Raw genomic sequence first — 22,699 nt, 5'->3', positions numbered from 1 at the left:
GCAGCTAACAAATTAAGCCGCCTATTTTTTCATAGACAATTTACAACCTGCTAGCCAGGCTCCGCGATGTGCTCAGCGTACCCCGTTCACCGTAGCGGCAATGGGGAAGATGTCGATGCCACAGACGGAAGAGTGCCACAGAAAGGTCACTGCACACATAGTCAAAAGACTGCATCCCTTTTCAGAGGTGGAATCTCCAACATTTAGGTTAGTTAAGCATTAACGTTAGAGCTAAGCTAATTGATACTAGGCTAAACAGTAACAGCAACATTACATGTTTGTTTATGTTTGCAGGGATATGGTGAAAACTCTCAACTCAAAATACATACCACCTTCCATGGACTACCTGTCAAACACATTGATCCCGGCATAGTACAGGAAGAATCGGAATCGTTCGGATTCATACGATACCCAACCCCTACCCTGGGTTGGGAGGAAGTTTCTGCCTCAACTGAAGGAGTATCTTTAGGTATTATTCACAGGTAAGGGGCGAATGGAGGGTGATATTGATAGGCGGATTGGTGCAGTGTTGACAGTGATGCAGTCACTGTGAGAAGAAGGAGATAGCCAGAAGGCAAAACCCTAGATTTACCGGTCTGTCTAAGTTCCTACCCTCACTTATGGTCACAAGCTTTGGGTGACGAGGTCGCGAATTCAATCGGCAGAAATGAATTTACTGCTCAGTATGACTGGGATCGCCCTTAGAGATTACGAGCTCGGTCATCCGGTAGAGGCTCAGAGTAGAGCCGCTGTTCCTTCACGTCGAGAAGAGCAAGCTGAGGGGAATCTGCTACGGAGGCCTCCTGGACGCCTCCGAGGTGTTTCAGGCATGTCCAGTCGGGAGAAACTTTGGGGCAGACCTAGGACATTTTGTCTCACAGCTGGCCTGAGAATGCCTCAGTGTCCCCCGGGTGGAACTCGAAGAAGTTTGGGCTTCTCTGCTTAGACGGCTGCCCCCGCGTCCCGGACTCGGATAAGCAGCAGAAATGGATGGATGGACCCTTCTCCTTATTCCAGTTAAACTTGTTTTAAATGTACAATAATACTTAAAAAATAGAAACTGTTAAAATGGCCACACTAGTGGAGGTCACTCCTGTTACATTCAGTCCTGTTACTCCTGTTACATTCAGTCCTGTTACTCGAATGTGTCGTTTTCATCTTGGACACATTGTACTAAAAAAAAAATAAAGTTGCCGGAGATTGACCAAATCACATTTTATGTATATTACCATAGTTAGAGTTAAACAATGAAAAGTTTTTGGAGAGAAATAAATTATTGGCTCATATACAAATATATTGAAATATGAAATTAAACTAATACAAAACATTGCAATTTACATTGCATACATTTTTTTCTGAAAATAATTCTACAGTAAATGCATATTTTTTTCTCATTCGTCTTGACTTCAGGTTACATTTTCAGTATTGTTTTTTTGTACCTGTAGTTTTGAATCCGGCTTGGCTATTGGGCAGCTCCAGAGCAAACAGCCATCCAAACAACTCTCCAATCGGTGCAGCCGGCATCAAGGCCCAACCCACTGGCTCAGGGATCTAACCAATTACATGAAGCCCAGCAGAGAAACCAGGAAATTAAATATACATGTAAATAATGGCAATTTTTTTGAAAAAGTAGATAATATTTTGCTCGTTTTCAGTATGCATAAAAACACAAAGAAAATATTTCTACCTCGCTGACGGCTGTGTACGCCCTCCCGTCTCCCACCACGATGTAAGCGTGGAGATCGATTTGGTTGAGCTCCACGGGGGTCATACCCACTATCACCGTCCCGCTGAGCTTGCCGCTGACACGTTGGGGGGCCGCTGAAGACCAGAAACAAGATTTGAAAAGAGTCCACGCTAGATATGACAAGAGGGGACTTACTTACCCTTGGGCAGACAATGACGGCCATTTCCGTAAAATCCAGGTTGACAGTGACAGCAGAAGCCTGTAGCGTAGTCAGAACAAAATGCATTCTGGGAACACTGCTGCTGGAACCTACAACAAATAGCATGGATTTCCAATGACTATTGTGTTAACCCGATGACAACAATCATTTTTTGATCCTTGCATTGTTCTCTTATTTAACCAATATTCTTATCTTATTTACATGATTGCTGTCTGTATATGAGGAGCTTTACCATTCATTAAATTACCCATGTTTATTTTGACTTGGTGGATTATTTAGCAGCCGTTCTACTGTAGGAATGCAACTGGAAGAGTGATTGCAACACTGAAACACTCAGCCTACCTGGCACATGTTTCCTTGTTCTCAGTGGTGTACTGGATCACTTAGAAGAGACAAAAAAAAAAAGATATGTGTCATATTAGTCATACATTGATATATTGTTTATGTATATTGTGTTAAAAGTGTAGCTTTGATTTGATGTTTGCACATGACCGTGATGAGTTTTTAAGTGTTTTTTATTGTTCTTCATTCGAAGTAAGACTTGATAGACAGAAAGGAGGATGCTGCAAGAACGTGCTGGAAGGAGTTTGTAGACACACACACACACACACACACACACACACAACACACACACACACACACACGCACACGCACGCACGCACACACACGCACACAATATTGAGTTAGCCTTCAATGTATTATTTTATAAAGGGTAAAAACGAGTATAGGAGCTGGAAAAACAAGAAGCAAAAAAAACAAAAGAGGAGGACACACATACACACACACACACACACACACACACATTCACCGTAGCAACCTGTCTCAAGTACACTTAAAATGAAAAACTGGTAAGTGTTTTTAATCGTGTTGCAACGTTTCGTGTTACAACGTTTCGTGTTACAACGTTTCGTGTTACAACGTTTCGTGTTACAACGTTTCGTATTACAACGTTTCATGTTACAACGTTTCGTGTTACGACGTTTTGTGATAGAAAGTTTCGTGTTACGACGTTTTGTGTTACGACGTTTTGTGCTACGACGTTTTGTGATGGAAAGTTTCGTGTTACGACGTTTGGTGTAACGACATTTTGTGCTACGACATTTTGTTTAACGACGTTTTGTTTAACGACGTTTTGTGTAACAACGTCTTGTGTAACAACATTTTGTATAACGACGTTTTGTGTAACAACGTTTTGTGTTACGACGTTTTGTGTAACAACGTTTTGTGTAACGACGTTTTGTGTAACAACGTTTTGTGTAACGAAGTTTTGTGTAACGACGTTTTGTGTAACGACGTTTTGTGTAACGATGTTTTGTGTAACAACGTTTTGTGTAACACAGTTTTGTGTAACAAAGTTTTGTGTAACGACGTTTTTTGTTACGTTTTGTGCTACAACGTTTTGTGTTACAAAGTTTTGTGTTACAAAGTTTTGTGTTACAACGATTTGTGTTACGACGATTTGTGTTACGACGATTTGTGTTACGACATTTATGTTACGTTTTGTGTTACGACGTTTTGTGTTATGACTTTTCGTCTTAAGACATTTTTTGTTACAACGTTTTGTGTTACAATATTTAGCATTACAATTTTCGTGTTGTGATGCTTTGCATTACGATTTTTCTCAATTTAATATCTCGCATTTTGGGCTATGTATTTTGACGTTACAGTTCACGTAGCGGCATTTCATGTTAAGACATTTCGTAGTACGCTGTTTTTTGATACGCTATTCAGTGTTATGTTTCATGTTCCGTTACACGTTCCGCTTTTTTGTGCTACAATGTTTCTGTGGCAACGTTTTGGGTTACCGCGTTTCACTAACCCCTTTGGCAATACGACGTTCCGTGTTATAATGTTTTGTGTTCTATAGTCTCATGGTTACATTATTTCATGGATATTACGCCGTTCCATTAATGATCAATACGGCACAAAAAGAAAAAGAGAACTACAAACCCCGTTTCCATATGAGTTGGGAAATTGTGTTAGATGTAAATATAAACGGAATACAATGATTTGCAAATCCTTTTTGAACCCATATTCAATTGCATGCACTACAAAGACAATATATTTGATGTTCAAACTCATAAACTTTATTTTTTTTTTGCAAATAATAATTAACTAAGAATTTCATGGCTGCAACACTGGCCAAAGTAGTTGTGAAAGGGCATGTTCACCACTGTGTTACATCACCTTTTCTTTTAACAACACTCAATAAACGTTTGGGAACTGAGGAAACTGATTGCTGAAGCTTTGAAAGTGGAATTATTTCCCATTCTTGTTTTATGTAGAGCTTCAGTCTTTCAACAGTCCAGGGTCTCCGCTGTTGTATTTTACACTACATGATGTGCCACACATTTTTGATGGGAGACAACTCTGGCCTGCAGGCGGGCCGGGAAAGTACATGCACTCTTTTTTTTACGAAACCACGCTGTTGTAACACTTGTCTTGCAGAAATAAGCAGGGGCATCCATGATAACGTTGCTTGAATGACAGCATATGTCGCTCCAAAACCTGTATGGACCATTCAGCATTAATGGTGCCTTCACAGATGTGTAAGTTACCCATGCCTTGGGCAATAATACACCCCCATTTTGAACTTTGCGCCTATAACAATCCAAATGGTTATTTTCTTCTTGGTTCTGGAGAACACCACGTCTTCTGTTTCCAAATATAATTTGAAATGTGGACTCATCAGACCACAGAACACCTTTCCACTTTGCATCAGTCCATCTTAGATCATCTCGGGCCCAGCCAAGCTGGCGGCGTTTCAGGATATTGTTGATAAATGGGTTTGGCTTTGCATAGTAGAGTTTTAACTTGCACTTACAGATGTAGCGACCAACTGTAGTTACTGATAGTGGTTTTCTGAAGTGTTCCTGAGCACATGTGGTGATATCCTTTACACACGGATGTCGCTTTTTGATTCAGCACCGCCTGAGGGATTAAAGGTCCGTAATATCATCGCTTACATGCAGTGATTTCTCCAGATTCTCTGAACCTTTTGATGATTTTACGGACCGTAGATGGTAAAATCCCTAAATTCCTTGCAATAGCTCGTTGAGAAATGTTGTTCTAAAACTGTTCGACAATTTGCTTACAAATTGGTGACCCTCGCCCCATCCTTGTTTGTGATTTACGTAGCGATTCATGGAAGCTGCTTTTATACCCAATCATGGCACCCACCTGTTCCCAATTAGCCTGCACACCTGTGGGATGTACCATATAAGTGTTTGATGAGCATTCCTCAACATTATCAGTATTTATTGCCATGTTTCCCAACTTCTTTGTCACGTGTTGCTGGCATCAAATTCTAAAGTTAATGATTATTGGCACAATTTTTTTTTTTTTTAATCAGTTTGAACATCAAATATGTTGTCTTTGTAGCATATTCAACTGAATATGGGTTGAAAATGATTTGCAAATCATTGTATTCTGTTTATATTTACATCTAACACAATTTCCCAACTCATATGGAAACAGGGTTTGTAGTTTATCGCTGAAGATTACATATTCGCATGTCCCTATACTGAGAAACGACATAATTTTGTTTATTGTGTGTGACCCGAGCATGGAGATAAGAAAAGTGGAAGTAAAAAAAATATTTAATGTTGATCAAGCAGGTGCAAACAGAGCAGGAATGAGGACAGAAAATGAACATAAGTGAGCCGAAAAGAAGACATAAGGACAAAAAGAAGATGCAGCGTCATACAAAGCATACAGAATCATCCAAGAATATAAAAGGCGGTGTACACCCTGGACAAGTCGCCACCTCATCGCAGGGCTCCAGAGGAACCATTCCAGACAGGTGAGCACCCTGATTGCTAATCATCAACAGGTGAGGCACTAACGCTCTCACTTAGGGGTCAAGTAACTACCTCGCTTGTCACACAGTAAGCACAATGTCAAAATAAAATGGAAATCAATACAAATCTCAGAAATAAAGACTAACAAGTCAAAAAATTAGTGAGGAGTGCGATAATTTTTTTCCGTTAACTTTTTTTCCGACATAATGTGTGAGGCAGATTTATGTGATGGCAGTACTTAAAGGCCTACTGAAACCCACTACTACCGACCACAAAGTCTGATAGTTTATATATCAATGATGAAATATTAACATTGCAACACATGCCAATACGGCCTTTTTAGTTTACTAAATTGCTATTTTAAATTTCCCGCGGAGTTTCCCGTTGAAAACGTCGCGGAATGATGACGCGTGTTTGTGACGTTATTGGTTGGAGGGGACATATTAGCCCAGCACAACTTGCAGCTAAAAGTCGTCTCTTTTCATCGCATAATTACACAGTATTTTGGACATCTGTGTTGCTGAATCTTTTGCAATTTGTTCAATTAATAATGGAGAACTCAAAGTAGAAAGATGGAGGTGGGAAGCTTTTGGCCTTTAGCCACTCAAACACACGGTGATTCCTTGTTTAAAATTCCCGGAGGTGAAGCTTTACTATGGATCAGAGCGGTCAAGCGAACATGGTTCCCGACCACTTGTCAACCGGCAGGTTTCGGTGAGAAAATTGTGGTAAAACGTCGCCTCTCACCGGAGATCAGCGGAGCTTCTGTCCTGCTGCAGCTTCATGACTTCTCTCAGAGACTGGCGTCAACACACCCGTGGACACACCCCTCTGACTATCAGGTACTATTTAACTCACTAAAACACTAGCAATACAATAGAAATGTAAGGGATTTCCCAGAATTATCCTAGTAAATGTGTCTAAAAACATCTGAATCCCTCCCAATGCAATCGCCTTTTTTTTCTTTTCTTTTTTTCTCGTCCTTCACTCTAAATTTCCTCATCCACTGATCTTTCATCCTCGCTCAAATTAATGGAGAAATTGTCGCTTTCTCGGTCCGAATAGCTCTTGCTGCTGGAGGCTCCCATTATAAACAATGTGAGGACGTGAGGAGCCCTCACACCGGTGATGTCATCGTCTGCTACTTCCAGTAAAGGCAAGACTTTTTTATTAGCAACCAAAAGTTGCGAACTTTATTGTCGATATTCTCTAAAGGTTGCAACTTTCGGTGTTAAGAGAAATGCCCTGCCTCTACCGGAAGTCGCAGACGATGACGTCACACGTGTGGGGGCTCCTCACATATTCATATTGTTTTTAATGGGAGCCTCCAACAAAAAGTGCTATTCGGACCGAGAAAACGACAATTTCCCCATTAATTTGAGCGAGGATGAGAGAGTCGTGTTTGAGGATATTGATAGCGACGGACTACAAGAAAAAAATGATTAAATGTTTTTAGAGACATTTACTAGGATAAATCTGGGAAATCCCTTATCTTTATATTGTGTTGCTAGTGTTTTAGTGAGTTAAATAGTACCTAAGAGTCGGAAGGGTGTCTCCACGGGTGTCTTGACGCCAATGTCTCAGGGGTGTCGACGGCAGCTATGGATGGCACAAGCTCAGCTGATCTCCGGTAAGAAGCGAATTTTTACCACAATTTTCTCACCGAAAACTGCTGGTTAACATTCGGTCGGGATCTATGTTGGCTTGACCGCGCTCTGATCCATAGGAAAGTTTCACCTCCAGGAATTTTAAACAAGGAATCACCATGTGTTTGTGTGGCTAAAGGCTAAAGCTTCTCAACACCATCTTTCTACTGTGACTTCTCCAATATGAATTGAACAAATTGCAAAAGATTCAGCAACACAGATCTCCAAAATACTGTGTAATTATGCGGTTAAAGCAGACGACTTTTAGCTGTGTGTGTGTGCAGCGCTCATATTTCCTAACAGTCTGTGACGTCTTGCGTACACGTCATCATTACACGACGTTTTCATGACGAAACTTCCGGGAAATTTAAAATTGCAATTTAGTAAACTAAAAAGGCCGTATTGGCATGTGTTGCAATGTTAATATTTCATCATTGATATATAAACTATCAGACTGCCTGGTGAGTAGTAGTGGGTTTCAGTAGGCCTTTAAAACAAAAGGGAAGTAATGAGAATTGAAACCTGGTAAAATGTTTAGTAAATAACATAGGCTGCACCAGACTTTTCTCTTTTTTACTGTTTCATGTCATTCTTGTCTTTCATCTTTTATTACTGTAATTTATATGTCCTTCATGTGTTTTGTGTCGTGTCACTGACTTGGGTGTAGCTCAGCTTTAAGTACAAATTTAGAACTGCATTTACATCACCATCATAGGAACGGAACGCATGCGCTGACCAAGGACGTTTTGCATGTTAGCGTCATGTCTGTAGCCCTACTCAATTTTATTTTGGTCAGGCTCTGTTTTCTGTCTGCCGTTTCCTGTCCCCTCCTCTGTTTGCAAGGCTTACAGGGCGGCGGAACGAAGCAGGTGGACGCAATCAGGATATCGTTACGTTTTATAAGCGCTGTGTCCTCGCCTGGAAGATGACAGATTATTCATCATAATTTTCCTGTGTTGATGAGCGCTCTCTATTCTGTAATTCTTTGTTTGGATGTTGCCAGCTGCCATGCTCAGTCTTGTTCCTTAGTTTCTGAATGTGCAGTCGTTTTTTTTTTTACATTGCTTAGGGGTACGATTCATGTTTTACTTTTGACTATTGTTTCGTCGGCGTCTTCCTAAACTGCTTCATTGGTCCGCTCCTTGTATGTGTTGTTTTCCTGGCTGGCCTTAAGACGACTTTTGCGTCCGCGCCGTGGTCCAAAACCAGCCAATTCCACACAGTCAGGCTTTTTTTTTCATTTATTTTGAAAAGTATCGGGTTCCTTTTTGATAAAAAAAAGACGAAGGCACAACAGTGAAACTTGTTATGTTATTGGAGTAAGAGAATAGGCTTTGTACCCTTCCCAAGTCAGAAAAAATATACAAACCCCATTTCCATATGAGTTGGGAAATTGTGTTAAATGTAAATATAAACTAAATACAATGATTTGCAAATAATTTTCAACCCATATTTAGATAAATATGCTACAAAGACAACATATTTCATGTTAAAACTGATCAATTTTTCATTTTTACAAATAATCATTAACTTTAGAATTTGATGCCAGCAACACGTGACAAAGAAGTTCGGAAAGGTGGCAATAAATACTGATAAAGTTGAAGAATGCTCATCAAACACTTATTTGGAACATCCCACAGGTGTGCAGGCTAATTGGGAACAGGTGGGTGCCATGATTGGGTATAAAAACAGCTTCCCAAAAAAGACTCAGTCTTTCACAAGAAAGGATGGGGTGAGGTACACCCCTTTGTCCACAACTGTGTGAGCAAATAGTATAACAGTTAAGGAACAATGTTTCTCAAAGTGCAATTGCATGAAATTAAGGGATTTCAATATCTACAGTCCATAATATCATCAAAAAGTTCAGAGAATCTGGAGAAATGATTCCACGTAAGCGGCATGGCCGGAAACCAACATTGAATGACCGTGACCTTCGATCCTTCAGATGGCACTGTATCAAAAACATCAGTCTCTAAAGGATATCTCCAGATGGGCTCAGGAACACTTCAGAAAACCACTGTCACTAAATACAGTTCGTCGCTACATCTGTAAGTGCAAGTTATAGCTCTTCTATGCAAAGCGAAAGCCATTTATCAACAACATCCAGAAGCACCGCCGGCTTCTCTGGACCTGATATCATCTAAGATGGACTGATGCAAAGTGGAAAAGTGTTCCGTGGTCTGACGAGTTCACATTTCAAATTGTTTTTGGAAATATTTGATATCGTGTCATCCAGACCAAAGGAGAAACAAACCATCCAGACTGTTATCGACGCAAAGTTCAAAAGCCAGCATCTTTGATGGTATGGGGGTGCATTAGTGCCCAAGGCATGGGTAACTTACACATCTGTGAAGGCACCATTAATGCTAAAAGGTACATATGCTGCCAGCTAAGCGCTTTCTTTTTCATGGACGCCCCTGCTTATTTCAGCAAGACAATGCCAAGCCACATTCAGCACGTGTTACAACAGCGTGGCTTTGTAAAAAAAAGAGTGCGGGTACTTTCCTGGCCCGCCTGCAGTCCAGACCTGTTTCCTATCGAAAATGTGTGGCGCATTATGAAGCGTAAAATACGACAGTGGAGACCCCGGACTGTTGAACGACTGAAGCTCTACATAAAACAAGAATGGGAAATAATTCCACTTTCAAAACTTCAACAATTTGTTTCTTCAGTTCCCAAACGTTTATGGAGTGTTGTTAAACGAAAAGGTGATGTAACACAGTGGTGAACATGCCCTTTCCCAACTACTTTGTCACATGTTGCAGCCATGAAATTCTAAGTAAACTATTATTTGCAAAAAAAAATAAAGTTTTTGATTTTGAACATCAAATATGTTGTCTTTGTAGCATATTCAACTGAATATGGGTTGAAAAGGATTTGTAAATCATTGAATTCCGTTTATATTTACATCTAACAGAATTTCCAAACTCCTATGGAAATGGGGTTTGTATGTGTTGTTTTCCTGGCTGGCCTTAAGACGACTTTTGTGTCCGCGCCGTGGTCCAAAACCGGCCAAGTCCACTCAGTCAGGCTATTTTGAAAAGTATAAGGTTCCTTTTTTGACAAAATAAAGACAAAGGCACAACAGTGAAACCAGTTATGTTATTAGAGTAAGAGAAAAGGCTTTGTACCCTTCCCAAGTCAGAAAAAACATATTTTCAGTTTTATTTAAGGCAAGGGACATTTGGACACACATGTATGCAGATGACTAACACACACACACACACACACACACACACACACACACACACACACACACTTGGAAGCTGCACAACAGCAGTATTGTAATGCAGCTGCAGAGGGCGAGTTAATGGTTCCCCTCTCAGCCATAACCCTTTCACACCGTGCAAGTATACTTGCCAACACTCCAGATTTTCCAGGGAGACTCCAGATTTTCAGTGTCCCTCCCGAAAATCTCCCGGGACAACTATTCTCCCGAATTTCTCCCGCTTTCCACCCGGACAACTATATTGGGGGCGTGCCTTCAAGGCACTGACTTTAGCGTCCTCTATAACAGTGGTCCCCAACCTTTTTGTATCCGCGGACCGGTCAACGCTTAATAATTTGTCCCGCGGCCCGGGGTGGGAGGGTAGGAATCCTTTTTTATTTTTTTATTATTTAAAAAAAAAAAAAAAAATGTATTTGTCATGAAAAAGGGACGTTTTTGTCATGAAAAAGGGAGGTTTTTGTGGTTGGTGCACTATTTGTAAGTGTATATTGTGTTTTGTATGTTGATTTAATAAAAAAATTAAGATTTTTTTTTATTTTTTTTTTTAAATAAAATTATTCCGCGGCCCGGTACCAATCTCGGCCACGGCCCGGTGGTTTGGGACCACTGCTTTAGAACCTGTCGTCTCGTCCGCTTCTACTCCATACAAACAGCGTGCCGGCCCAGTCACATAATATATGCGGCTTTGACACACATAAATGAATGCAAGGCATACTTGATCAACAGCCATACAGGTCACACTGAGGGCGGCCGTATAAACAACTATAATACTGTTACAAATATGCGCCACACTATGAACCCACACCAAACAAGAATGACAAACACATTTTGGGAGAACATCCGCACCGTAGCCCAACATAAACACAACAGAACAAATACCCGGAACCCCTTGCAGCACTAACTCTTCCGGGACGTTACAATATACACCCCCGCTACAACACCAAACTCCCCCCCATCTCCCGAATTTGGAGGTCTCAAGGTTGGCAATAATTGCACAAGCATACATTTTTGTGTACAGTAGGTATTTGTCTTACCTCCTGTGTCAAAGTCAATGTCATCTTCGTCCACACTGACAACATGACCCCCAGGGGACAGTGGGGCGTGGTTTCCGTGAGAGGGGTACAGGTCTACCACATCCACAGGAAGCTACGAGAGGCAAGAAAAACTATGTTTATATATGAAAAAGCTTCCAGAAGCAACCAACTTGACATCTACCAAACATCTCATCTTTATCATTGGGACCATATTTTTGAACTGATCTAGCTTTTTACAGCATTGTTTGATGTACTATTCCACAAAAATAGGAGAGAAGAAATCAGCAAATTTTTAGTCAAGATTACTTTTTCTTGATCAATATTTCCACCGCTACGTTGAACATTTCTGCCAGTAGGTGCTCGGACGGGCGGGAAATCTGACGCTACTTTTCTGAGCGGGCACGGTTTTTGCTTGGTGGTGAGAAAGAATTTGCCGTCCATCCCACGTGGGTGCTTGGCGTTGTCCATGGGTCCTGGGGCTTGGCGCCTATGTTGAGTAATATCGACATGAAAAAGCTCAAACATTTTATATTTATTTTTCTATTAGGTATGTGTAACGGCTCGGGACCCCCCTCCCCCGTGCTCATTGTGTCCTGTCCTGTATCATCAACCTGCAGTTCCTCTTCGTTCCCCAAATTTATGCTGTGTCTCTCTTCTTCCCGGATTTCCCCTCGTCTTCTTGCTGCCTCCCTGGATCTCGACCCCTCGCCTGGACACGGACTCTGATGCCTCGCTCCTGCATCTGACCTCTTGCTTGCCCACGGACCTCCGAGCCTGCCTTGCCCCTTCTGATCTTCCGCCCCTCTCACAACACGCACCTTCAACATCGTACGGCAAAACTCACCAGCTAGACGCACAACATAGTCACACCATACACGTTTGGAATTATACACACGACATTTTATTATATATTAATAAATACGCTTCAGGCTAAAGGATTTCCCTGCCTCAGTGCCGTCTTCTTCTCCAACGTACGCAACAGTATGGATGGATTCTTATTTTGATTGTTTTCGAATTTACAAATTGTTATCTATTTATTTTTTAGACTTACCTACGTGCAATTTATATGCTTCATTTTAAAAATTGTTATACAGTTGTAACACAAATTAAGCAGCTTTGTTTTGCATTTTTTTCTCTTATAGATGATATCTGTCTATTACCTTCTAGGTTAGCTACTTCTCTTTGTTTTTATTGTCTCGTTTCTATTTTCTGCTGGCGTTACTCTCTATTTTATGCTGCAGCTGTCACATATACTGTAATATTGTACATGGTAATTGTTATATATTGTATATATGACATTGACATAATATAATATATCAGTATATATAATATACTGTACATATATTATGTAAGTATTACGTATATATTAGGGGTGTGGGAAAAAATCAATTCGAATTTGAATCGCGATTCTCACGTTGTGCGATTCAGAATCGATTCTCTTTTTTTTTTAATCGATTTTTTTTTTCTATCAATCCAACAAAACAATACACAGCAATACCATAACAATGCAATCCAATTCCAAAACCAAACCTGACCCAGCAACACTCAGAACTGCAATAAACAGAGCAATTGAGAGAAGACACGAACACGACACAGAACAAACCAAAAGTAGTGAAACAAAAATGAATATTATCAACAACAGTATCAATATTAGTTATAATTTCAGCATAGCAGTGATTAAAAATCCCTCATTGACATTATCATTAGACATTTATAAAAAATAAAAAAAGGAACAATAGTGTCACAGTGGCTTACACTTGCATCGCATCTCATAAGCTTGACAACACACTGTGTCCAATGTTTTCACAAAGATAAAATAAGTCATATTTTGGGTTTGTTTGATAGTTAAAACAAATTTACATTATTGCAATCAGTTGATAAAACATTGTCCTTTACAATTATAAAAGCTTTTTTTTTTTTTAAATCTACTACTCTGCTTGCATGTCAGCAGACTGGGGTAGATCCTGCTGAAATCCTATGTATTGAATGAATACAAAATCGTTTTGAATCGGAAAAATATTGTTTTTGAATCGAGAATCGTGTTGAATCGGGAAAAAAAAAATCGATTTTGAATTGAATCGTGACCCCAAGAATCAATATTGAATCGAATTGTGGGACACCCAAAGATTAGCAACGCTAGTATATATGTTCCATCCATCCATCTTCTTCCGCTTATCCGAGGTCAGGTCGCGGGGGCAACAGCCTAAGCAGGGAAACCCAGACTTCCCTCTCCCCAGCCACTTCGTCTAACTCTTCCCGGGGGATCCCGAGGCGTTCCCAGGCCAGCCGGGAGACATAGTCTTCCCAACGTGTCTTGGGTCTTCCCCGTGGCCTCCTACCGGTTGGACGTGCCCTAAACACCTCCCTCGGGAGGCGTTCGGGTGGCATCCTGACCAGATGCCCGAACCACCTCATCTGGCTCCTCTCGATGTGGAGGAGCAGCGGCTTTACTTTGAGTTCCTCCCGGATGGCAGAGCTTCTCACCCTATCTCTAAGGGAGAGCCCCGCCGCACGGCGGAGGAAACTCATTTCGGCCCCTTGTACCCGTGATCTTATCCTTTCAGTCATGACCCAAAGCTCATGACCATAGGTGAGGATGGGAACGTAGATCGACCGGTAAATTGAGAGCTTTGCCTTCCGGCTCAGCTCCTTCTTCACCACAACGGATCGGTACAACGTCCGCATTACTGAAGACGCCGCACCGATCCGCCTGTCGATCTCACGATCCACTCTTCCCCCACTCGTGAACAAGACTCCTAGGTACTTGAACTCCTCCACTTGGGGCAGGGTCTCTCCTCCCCAACCCGGAGATGGCATTCCACCCTTTTCCGGGCGAGAACCATGGACTTGGACTTGGAGGTGCTGATTCTCATTCCGGTCGCTTCACACTCGGCTGCGAACCGATCCAGTGTTATATGTTATACTGCTATATTTAGTCTATTTATACTTGCACTGTCCTTTCCATCCTTACACTTTCCATCATTGTAACTGAGCTACTGTATGGAACAATTTCCCTTGTGGATCTTTAAAGTTTATCTAAGTCTAAGTCTAAGTCTTACCCAAAGTGAACCAAACAGTGCCCTAGCTCTAGTGAAAATATTGTGCTCCCCTGAAGGATTTCAAAAATCACCAAAAAAACAACTCCAGGTTTTGTGTGGTTCATTATTGGCTTATCATGATTACTATACCTGAGGTTTCTGCCCATGCGACCGCTGGTCCCCTCCATCTGGGATCCTATCTCTACGAGGATGAGGATGAGGAAGGTACTGGCTATCGACACTCTCTGAACTGCGTCTGGGTTCAGCGGTCAAAGGTAAATCTTGTCGAGCCGAGTCCTCGGACGCTGACGAAGGAGGGTTCGAACTTCTTGGCTGAAGGGATTCATTAGCGAGCTCTGGCTGGAATTCCGGATCTTCACCAGTCAGAGGGTAATCCTCCTCTTCCTCTTCGTTAGCGGAGTTAAAGTTACTGCTGTCTGTGTACTCTTCTAAGTCGCTGTACTCGGGTGTGGTGGTGTCCTGGCAGGGAAAAAACACACAGACGTTAATGTGAACGATGTTGTATGAAACATGAATGAATGACAAAGAGAAATTACCAGAGGCAGGGCATGTTCTCTTGGTGCCAATGTTGAAAGGAGGCCGCTACTCGACGCAGGCACGATGTTTTCAAAAGAATAGTAGTTCCCGGTGTGGAAAAGCCAAACGCCTGGAGTCCCTGTGTTGCCAGCCCTTCAATGGACCAAACATCAAACCGTCACTTGAGTCCAGAAGGGATGCAAAGCTTCTTGACCTAATGCTGCTCGCCACATTTCCATCACTACAACTTCCCTTTGATATAGTGCACATGTTTTGTGAGGGGACCAAAACAACTACATATTAGCACTAGATTAGATTAGATTAGATTAGATTAGATAGTACTTTATTCATTCCGTCAGGAGAGTTCCTTCAGGAAAATTACAATTTTCAGCACAATCCCATTCAAGATCAGACAAACATTACAGGGAGACAGAACAGGATCGCTGACGGGTCTGCTGGCTTCCAGCGCCCCTTACAAAAAAAGATGAGATACAGGTAAACAAGGGGTGGGGGGGACAGAAGATTAAAATGAAATTTAAAAAAATCGGTCTTAGCCTGGGCCTTGGAGAGGGGGTGCAGACTGAGGCCAATGGGAAAAAAAACAAAAAAAAAAACAACTCATAGCCATAGTACACATCCCTCTTCCATGTGTGCAAGAGGGAAACATCAAACATCAAAGAACACAGAGGACATTAAAGACATTAAAGCAGCAGATACAAGCAGACACTTCTACATACAGCTATGAATAAAAAGTAAAATAAACATATCCACTGTGGTGTGTAACAAAAAGCCAAAAACACGATTCGGCACATACTTCATCGGCACTTTGGTACATACTGTAAGGCAGGGGTCACCAACGTGGTGCCCGCGGGACCCAATGAGTAGCCCGCCGGCCTGTTCTAAAAATAGCTCAAATCGCAGCACTTACCAGTGAGCTGCCTTTATTTTTAAAATTGTATTCATTTACTAGCAAGCTGGTCTCGCTTTGCTCGACATTTTTAATTCTAAGAGAGACAAAACTCAAATAGAATTTGAAAATCCAAGAAAATATTTTAAAGACTTGGTCTTCACTTGTTTAAATAAATTCATTAATTTTTTTACTTTGCTTCTTATAACTTTCAGAAAGACAATTTTAGATAAAAAATACAACCTTAAAAGTTATTTTGGGATTTTTAAACACATATACCTTTTTACCTTTTGAATTCCTTCCTCTTCTTTCCTGGCTATTTAAAATTTAAAGCCACCAGGCTGCAGCAAACGTTTGGTGCCTTGTTGACACAGAAAAGTACAGTGGTGTACACTGCAAAAACTGAAATCTAAGTAAGATTTAATATCACGAATAATGGTGATATTTGCTTATTTTCTCTCTGATAAGATTAGTCTTCTCACTAAGCAGATTTTATCTTCCAGTCTTTTACTTGTTTTAAGTGTTCTGGTCCTAAATGATGTCGGTAAGATATTACAGCTTGTTGCCTGGATTTCGAACTACCTCACCGACAGGCCACAGTACGTCAGACTGAAGGACATCACGTCCGACACTGTGATCAGCAGCACCGGAGCACCGCAGGGAACGGTGCTGGCCCCTCTTCTCTTCACCCTGTACACCGCTGACTTCTGCTACAACTCAGAGCTGTGTCACATCCAGAAGTAAGCGGATGACACAGCCATCATCGGGTGCATCAGGGACGGCAGAGAGGAGGAGTTTCGGAACCTGGTGAGGGACTTTGTTGTCTGGTGCCACACGAACCTCTTGCAGCTCAATCCATCAAAGACCAAGAAGCTGGTAATTGACTTTGAGAGGTCGAGTCCACGGTCACAACCTATTGTGATCGAGGGAGTTGAGGTACAGACCGTGGACTCATTCAAGTACCTCGGGGTTTGGGTGGACAATAAGCTGGACTGGACTGTTAACACGGACCACCAGTACAAGAAAGGACAGAGCAGGCTGTACTTCCTCAGGAGACTGCACTCCTTCAACATCTGCAAAAAACTCCTGTGGATGTACTACCAGTCTGTGGTTGCCAGTGTTCTGTTCTACATGGTAGTGTGCTGGGGGGGCAGTACATCTAAGGACAGCTCCAGACTTGAGAAACTGATCAGGCAGGCCGGTTCTACAATCGGAATGAAACTGGACACACTGGTGACGGTGGCAGAGAAGAGGACTGTGGACAAACTAGTGAGCATCCTGGATGATGCCAGTCACCCTCTGCATAGCGTTATCAGTAGCCAGAGGAGCCTGTTCAGTTCTAGACTGCTTCATCCCAAGTGCAGGACTAATAGACTCAAAAACTCCTTTGTCCCACACGCCATTAGACTGTACAACTCCTCGCTGGGGCGTGGGCAAGGGGTACTAGGATGACAGGGGATGTAAAACAATAACAGTGCAATACATTTTCATAACATGGTCACTACTGCCTACTTTCTCTTGTTATATTCTTATTTTACTGTTATATTTGTATTCCCATTGTTGCTTTTTAGTTTTTATTCTTATTGTAATATTTCTCTATTTTGTTTCCATTTAAACCCTCATTATTTACTTTTTACTTTTATTTAAATTGATCTCAACACTGTACACTGCTGCTGGAATTTTAATTTTCCTGAAGGAACTCTCCTGAAGGAATCAATAAAGTACTATCTATCTATCTATCTATCTATCTATCTATCTATCTATCTATCTATCTATCTGAGATGTGATGATGACCTATATTGAGTAAAACATGCTTGAAAGTATAATATCAAGTGTTGCGAAGCTGTGTCATTAACACTCACAAGTATAAAACTACTTTTTTAAAGTCATCATTTCTTATTTCAAGCATGAAAAAAAAAATCAAGATTCCGTGCGCATATCATTATGTCAAGATAATGGCACTAGCATTTACTTAAGAATATTTTTCAACATATAGAGCAAAAAGGTTAAAAAAAATGTTTCTATCAAGAAAAGTGCACTTGTTATTAGTGAGAATTTACTTATTTGAAGGTATTTGGGGGTTTATTGAGGTTAGCTAATTTGATGTGTTTTGGAAAGTCTTGACGAGTCAAATTTTCTTGTTCTATTAGCAGATCATTTTGCTTAGTTCAAGTAAAATACCCCTCATTTTTGTATTTTTTTTCTCGTTTTTGAACACTGACTTCTTGCAGTGTGGGGTCTGAAAGTACTGACGGCCTACAAAACCAGGCCAGACACTACAAAGTTCTACAGGAGCTTAATTTAAGAATATTTTTCAACATATTGGGCAAAAAAAGTCTCAGGTTTTTTTTCTACCAAGAAAAGTGCACTTGTTATTAGTGAGAATATACTTATTTTAAGGTATTTTGGGTTCATTGAGGTTAGCTAATTTTACTTGTTTTGGACAGTCTTGACAAGCCAAATTTTCTTGTTCTATTGGAAGATGATTTTGCTTAGTTCAAGTAAAATATGTCTCATTTTTGTAATTTCTTTTCTTGTTTTTGAACACCGACTTTTTGCAGTGTATGTGCGGCAGCTATGAAGGTTGCAAGCCTGTTTGGTTTAACTTATTTTTGTGAATCAGCCTTTTCTGACATGAACTTCATCAAGAACAAACACAGAACAGGCCTCGCTGATGCACATCTGCAAGACTCACTCGGAGTTGCAGTGTCAAGTTACACAGCAGAGTACAACACAATAGTTAACAGCAAAGCCAGGCATTCCCACTAACTGACAAAGAAACAGATAACAGATTTGGTGTCCAGTTCAAAGTGTGACATGATTTATTTAAAAATTTGAGAGTTGACTTTTGTATTTTACATGAGTTATTATTTGTACAAACATGATTTGTTAAACAATGTTAGTGGCTAGCTAGTTAAAATGGAATATTGTGATTTCACAAGACTGTCTTAGAAGTGATCATTTGAAAATGTTCAATTTGAAAAATGTGCACTTAGAGAAAATATATAAATAAAGTGTTTCATATTGATATTTATCTGTTTCTATATATATGTATTGTGAGAAATCATTAAGATGACCAGTGTTTCCACAAAGATAAATATCATTAATCTGGCTGTCCAGAGTCGAGACCCAGGATGGACCGCTCGTCGGGACCCAGGATGGACCGCTCGCCTGTATCGGTTGGGGACGTCTCTACGCTGCTGATCCGCTTGAGATGGTGTCCTGTGGACGGGACTCTCGCTGCTGTCTTGGATCCGCTTGAACTGAACTCTCGCGGCTGTGTTGGAGCCACTATGGATTGAACTTTCACAGTATCATGTTAGACCCGCTCGACATCCATTGCTTTCGGTCCCCTAGAGAGGGGGGGTTGCCCACATCTGAGGTCCTCTCCAAGGTTTCTCATAGTCAGCATTGTCACTGGCGTCCCACTGGATGTGAATTCTCTCTGCCCACTGGGTGTGAGTTTTCCTTGCCCTTTTGTGGGTTCTTCCGAGGATGTTGTAGTCGTAATGATTTGTGCAGTCCTTTGAGACATTTGTGATTTGGGGCTATATAAATAAACATTGATTGGTTGATAATAATAACATAGAGTTAACTGCGATGAGGTGGTGACTTGTCCAGGGTGTATCCCGCCTTCCGCCCAATTGTAGCTGAGACAAGCGCCAGCGCCCCCGCGACCCCAAAAGGGAATAAGCGGTAGAAAATGGATGGATGGATGGAACATAGAGTTAAAGGTGAATTGAGCAAATTGGCTATTTCTGGCAATTTATTTAAGTGTGTATCAAACTGGTAGCCCTTCGCAATTAATCAGTACCCAAGAAGTAGCTCTTGGTTTCAAAAAGGTTGGTGGAACAAAATGCTAAACATAAAACTGCTGAGCTTTTGTGTTAAATTCTTTCACGGTCCATGATTTATCATGTTTAAACATAAACTGCTGCTGGCAGGTTATTCTGTCATAAATGAAATACAAAATAAACATATGGATGTAGAATGAAAGGAGCGATCAAATTACAGTGATTCCATGATGTGGCGATTTGTGAGCGCACGGAATAACCCAAACCACAGAATACCTCAATTCAACCATGTCAAGAGAGGAATTGTGCTGTGCTTGGCTCTTTAAAATATATTCTACATGTTTTTTTTCTAAATTATGTTAAATCCAATTTTATTTGTGTGCAATGCAACATCGATATAACAACACCTCTATTTATAAAATGTTAGATGGAACCTAATGTGCTTCTGTGTGAACACAATGTCTCAGCTTACGAGCGCTTTATTCATTTATTCATTCATTCATTCATTCATTTTGTGTGCCTATGGAAGCATTATCGGGGCTGCCGGCCATTTTGAGGAAACGGGCCCCACGACATCCCATCCTGTTTACATATACAAACCCCGTTTCGATATGAATTGGGAAATTGTGTTAGATGTAAATATAACTGAAATACAATCAAATCATTTTCAACCCATATTCAGTTGAATATGCTACAAAGACAACATATTTGATGTTCAAACTGATAAGCTTTTTTTTTTTTTGCAAATAATCATTAACTTTAGAATTTGATGCCAGCAACACGTGACAAATAAGTTGGGAAAGGTGGCAAGAAATACTGATAAAGTTGAGGAATGCTCATCAAACACTTATATGGAACATCCCACAGGCGTGCAGGCTAATTGGGAACAGGTGGGTGCCATGATTGGTTATAAAAGCAGCTTCCATGAAATGCTAAGTAATTCACAAACAAGGATTGGGTGAGGGTCACCAATTTGTAAGCAAATTGTCGAACAGTTTTAGAACAACATTTCTCAACGAGCTATTGCAAGGAATTTAGGGATTTTACCATCTACAGTCTGTAAAATCATCAAAAGGTTCAGAGAATCTGGAGAAATCACTGCACGTAAGCGATGATATTACGAACCTTTGATCCCTCAGGCAGTACTGCATCAAAAACCGACATCAGTGTGTAAATGATATCACCACATGGGCTCAGGAACACTTCATAAAACCACTGTCAGTAACTACAGTTGGTCGCTACATCTGTAAGTGCAAGTTAAAACTCTACTATGCAAAGCCAAACCCATTTATCAACAATATCCTGAAATGCTGCCGGCTTGGCATCAGTCCATCTTAGATGGACTGATGCAAAGTGAAAGGTGTTCTGTGGTCTGACGAGTCCACATTTCAAATTGTTTTTGGAAACAGAGGACGTGGTGTCCTCCAGAACAAAGAGGAAAATGACCATTCGGATTGTTATAGGCGCAAAGTTCAAAAGCCAGCATCTGTGATGGTATGGGGGTGTATTAGTGCCCAAGGTATGGGTAACTTACACATCTGTGAAAGCACCATTAATGCTGAAAGGTCCATGAAACAACATACTGTATGTTGTCATCCAAGCAACGTTATCATAGACGGCCCTGCTTATTTCAGCAAGACAAGTGTTACAACAGCGTGGCTTCGTAAAAAATGAGTGCGGGTACTTTCCTGGCCCGCCTGCAGTCCAGACCTGTATACCATCGAAAATGTGTGGCACATTATGAAGCGTAAAATACGACAGCAGAGACCCCGGACTGTTGAACGACGGAAGCTCTACATAAAACAAGAATGGGAAAGAATTCCACTTTCAAAGCTTCAACAATTAGTTTCCTGAGTTCCCAAACGTTTATTGAGTGTTGTTAAAAGAAAAGGTGATGTGACACAGTGGTGAACATGTCCTTTCCCAACTACTTTGGCATGGATTGCAGCCAGGAAATTATAAGTTAATTATTATTTGCAAAAAAAAATAAAGTTTATGAGTTTGAACATCAAATATCTTGTCTTTGTAGTGCATTCAACTGAATATGGGTTGAAAAGGATTTGCAAATCATTGCATTCCGTTTATATTTACATATAACACAATTTCCCGACTCATATGGAAACAGGGTTTGTATAACGAGGAGTATGTGTCGGCAACGACGCATCGTACCACAATTGCAACGATTATAAAAAAGGACGTTTATATGGTTGCTGAATTTACCAAAGGGGTTAAATATATCTCCGAGGACAGAAAGAAAGTGCCAGTCCAGGGGGGAAAGCTGTTCCTCGTATGGTTAAATAAGAAGCAGCTAGCAGATAATAGCACTTCGGAGCCACCGTTTGCAAAATGTTTCGCCATTTACAGCACAGGCCAAAAGTTTGGACACACATTCTCATTCAATGCGTTTTCTTTATTTTCATGATTATTTACATTTTAGATTGTCACTGAAGGCATCAAAACTATGAATGAACGCATCCTTTAAAAACGGTGAAACAACTGAAAACATGTTTTGTATTCTAGTTTCTTCAAAATAGCCACCCTTTGCTCTGATTACTGTTTTCACACTCTTGGCATTCTCTCGATGAGCTTCAAGTACACCTGTGAAGTGAAAATAATTTCAGGTGACCACCTCTTGAAGCTCATCGAGAGAATGCCAAGAGTGTGCAAAGCAGTAATCAGAGCCCATGGCATGGGTAACTTACACATCTGTGAAGGTATCATTAATACTGAAAGGTACCTACGGGTTTTGGAACAACATATTCTGCCATCTAAGTGCCGTCTTTTTCATGGACGCCCCTGCTTATTTC

General features: G+C 40.9%; 1 protein-coding gene across 1 annotated transcript in view; it reads right to left on the bottom strand.

The window, feature by feature from the left end:
* Positions 1 to 701: 701 nt before the first annotated feature.
* LOC133554608 (nidogen-2-like) overlaps positions 702 to 22,699 on the bottom strand; it is a 22,065-nt gene continuing 67 nt past the window's right edge. The window contains exons 2-9 of the mRNA XM_061903552.1: positions 15,212 to 15,344; positions 14,805 to 15,134; positions 11,617 to 11,728; positions 2,250 to 2,289; positions 1,887 to 1,996; positions 1,688 to 1,821; positions 1,440 to 1,551; positions 702 to 847 (exon numbers count right to left, since the gene is read on the bottom strand). Coding sequence (XP_061759536.1) covers positions 702 to 847; positions 1,440 to 1,551; positions 1,688 to 1,821; positions 1,887 to 1,996; positions 2,250 to 2,289; positions 11,617 to 11,728; positions 14,805 to 15,134; positions 15,212 to 15,344 — 1,117 coding nt within the window. The remainder of the gene's footprint in view (positions 848 to 1,439; positions 1,552 to 1,687; positions 1,822 to 1,886; positions 1,997 to 2,249; positions 2,290 to 11,616; positions 11,729 to 14,804; positions 15,135 to 15,211; positions 15,345 to 22,699) is intronic.

The sequence above is a fragment of the Nerophis ophidion genome, linkage group LG06 (assembly GCF_033978795.1).
Source record: "Nerophis ophidion isolate RoL-2023_Sa linkage group LG06, RoL_Noph_v1.0, whole genome shotgun sequence".
Taxonomy (NCBI): Eukaryota; Metazoa; Chordata; class Actinopteri; order Syngnathiformes; family Syngnathidae; genus Nerophis; species Nerophis ophidion.
The sequence above is the reverse complement of the archived record's forward strand: the minus strand, read 5'-3'. Positions and strand labels throughout refer to the sequence as shown.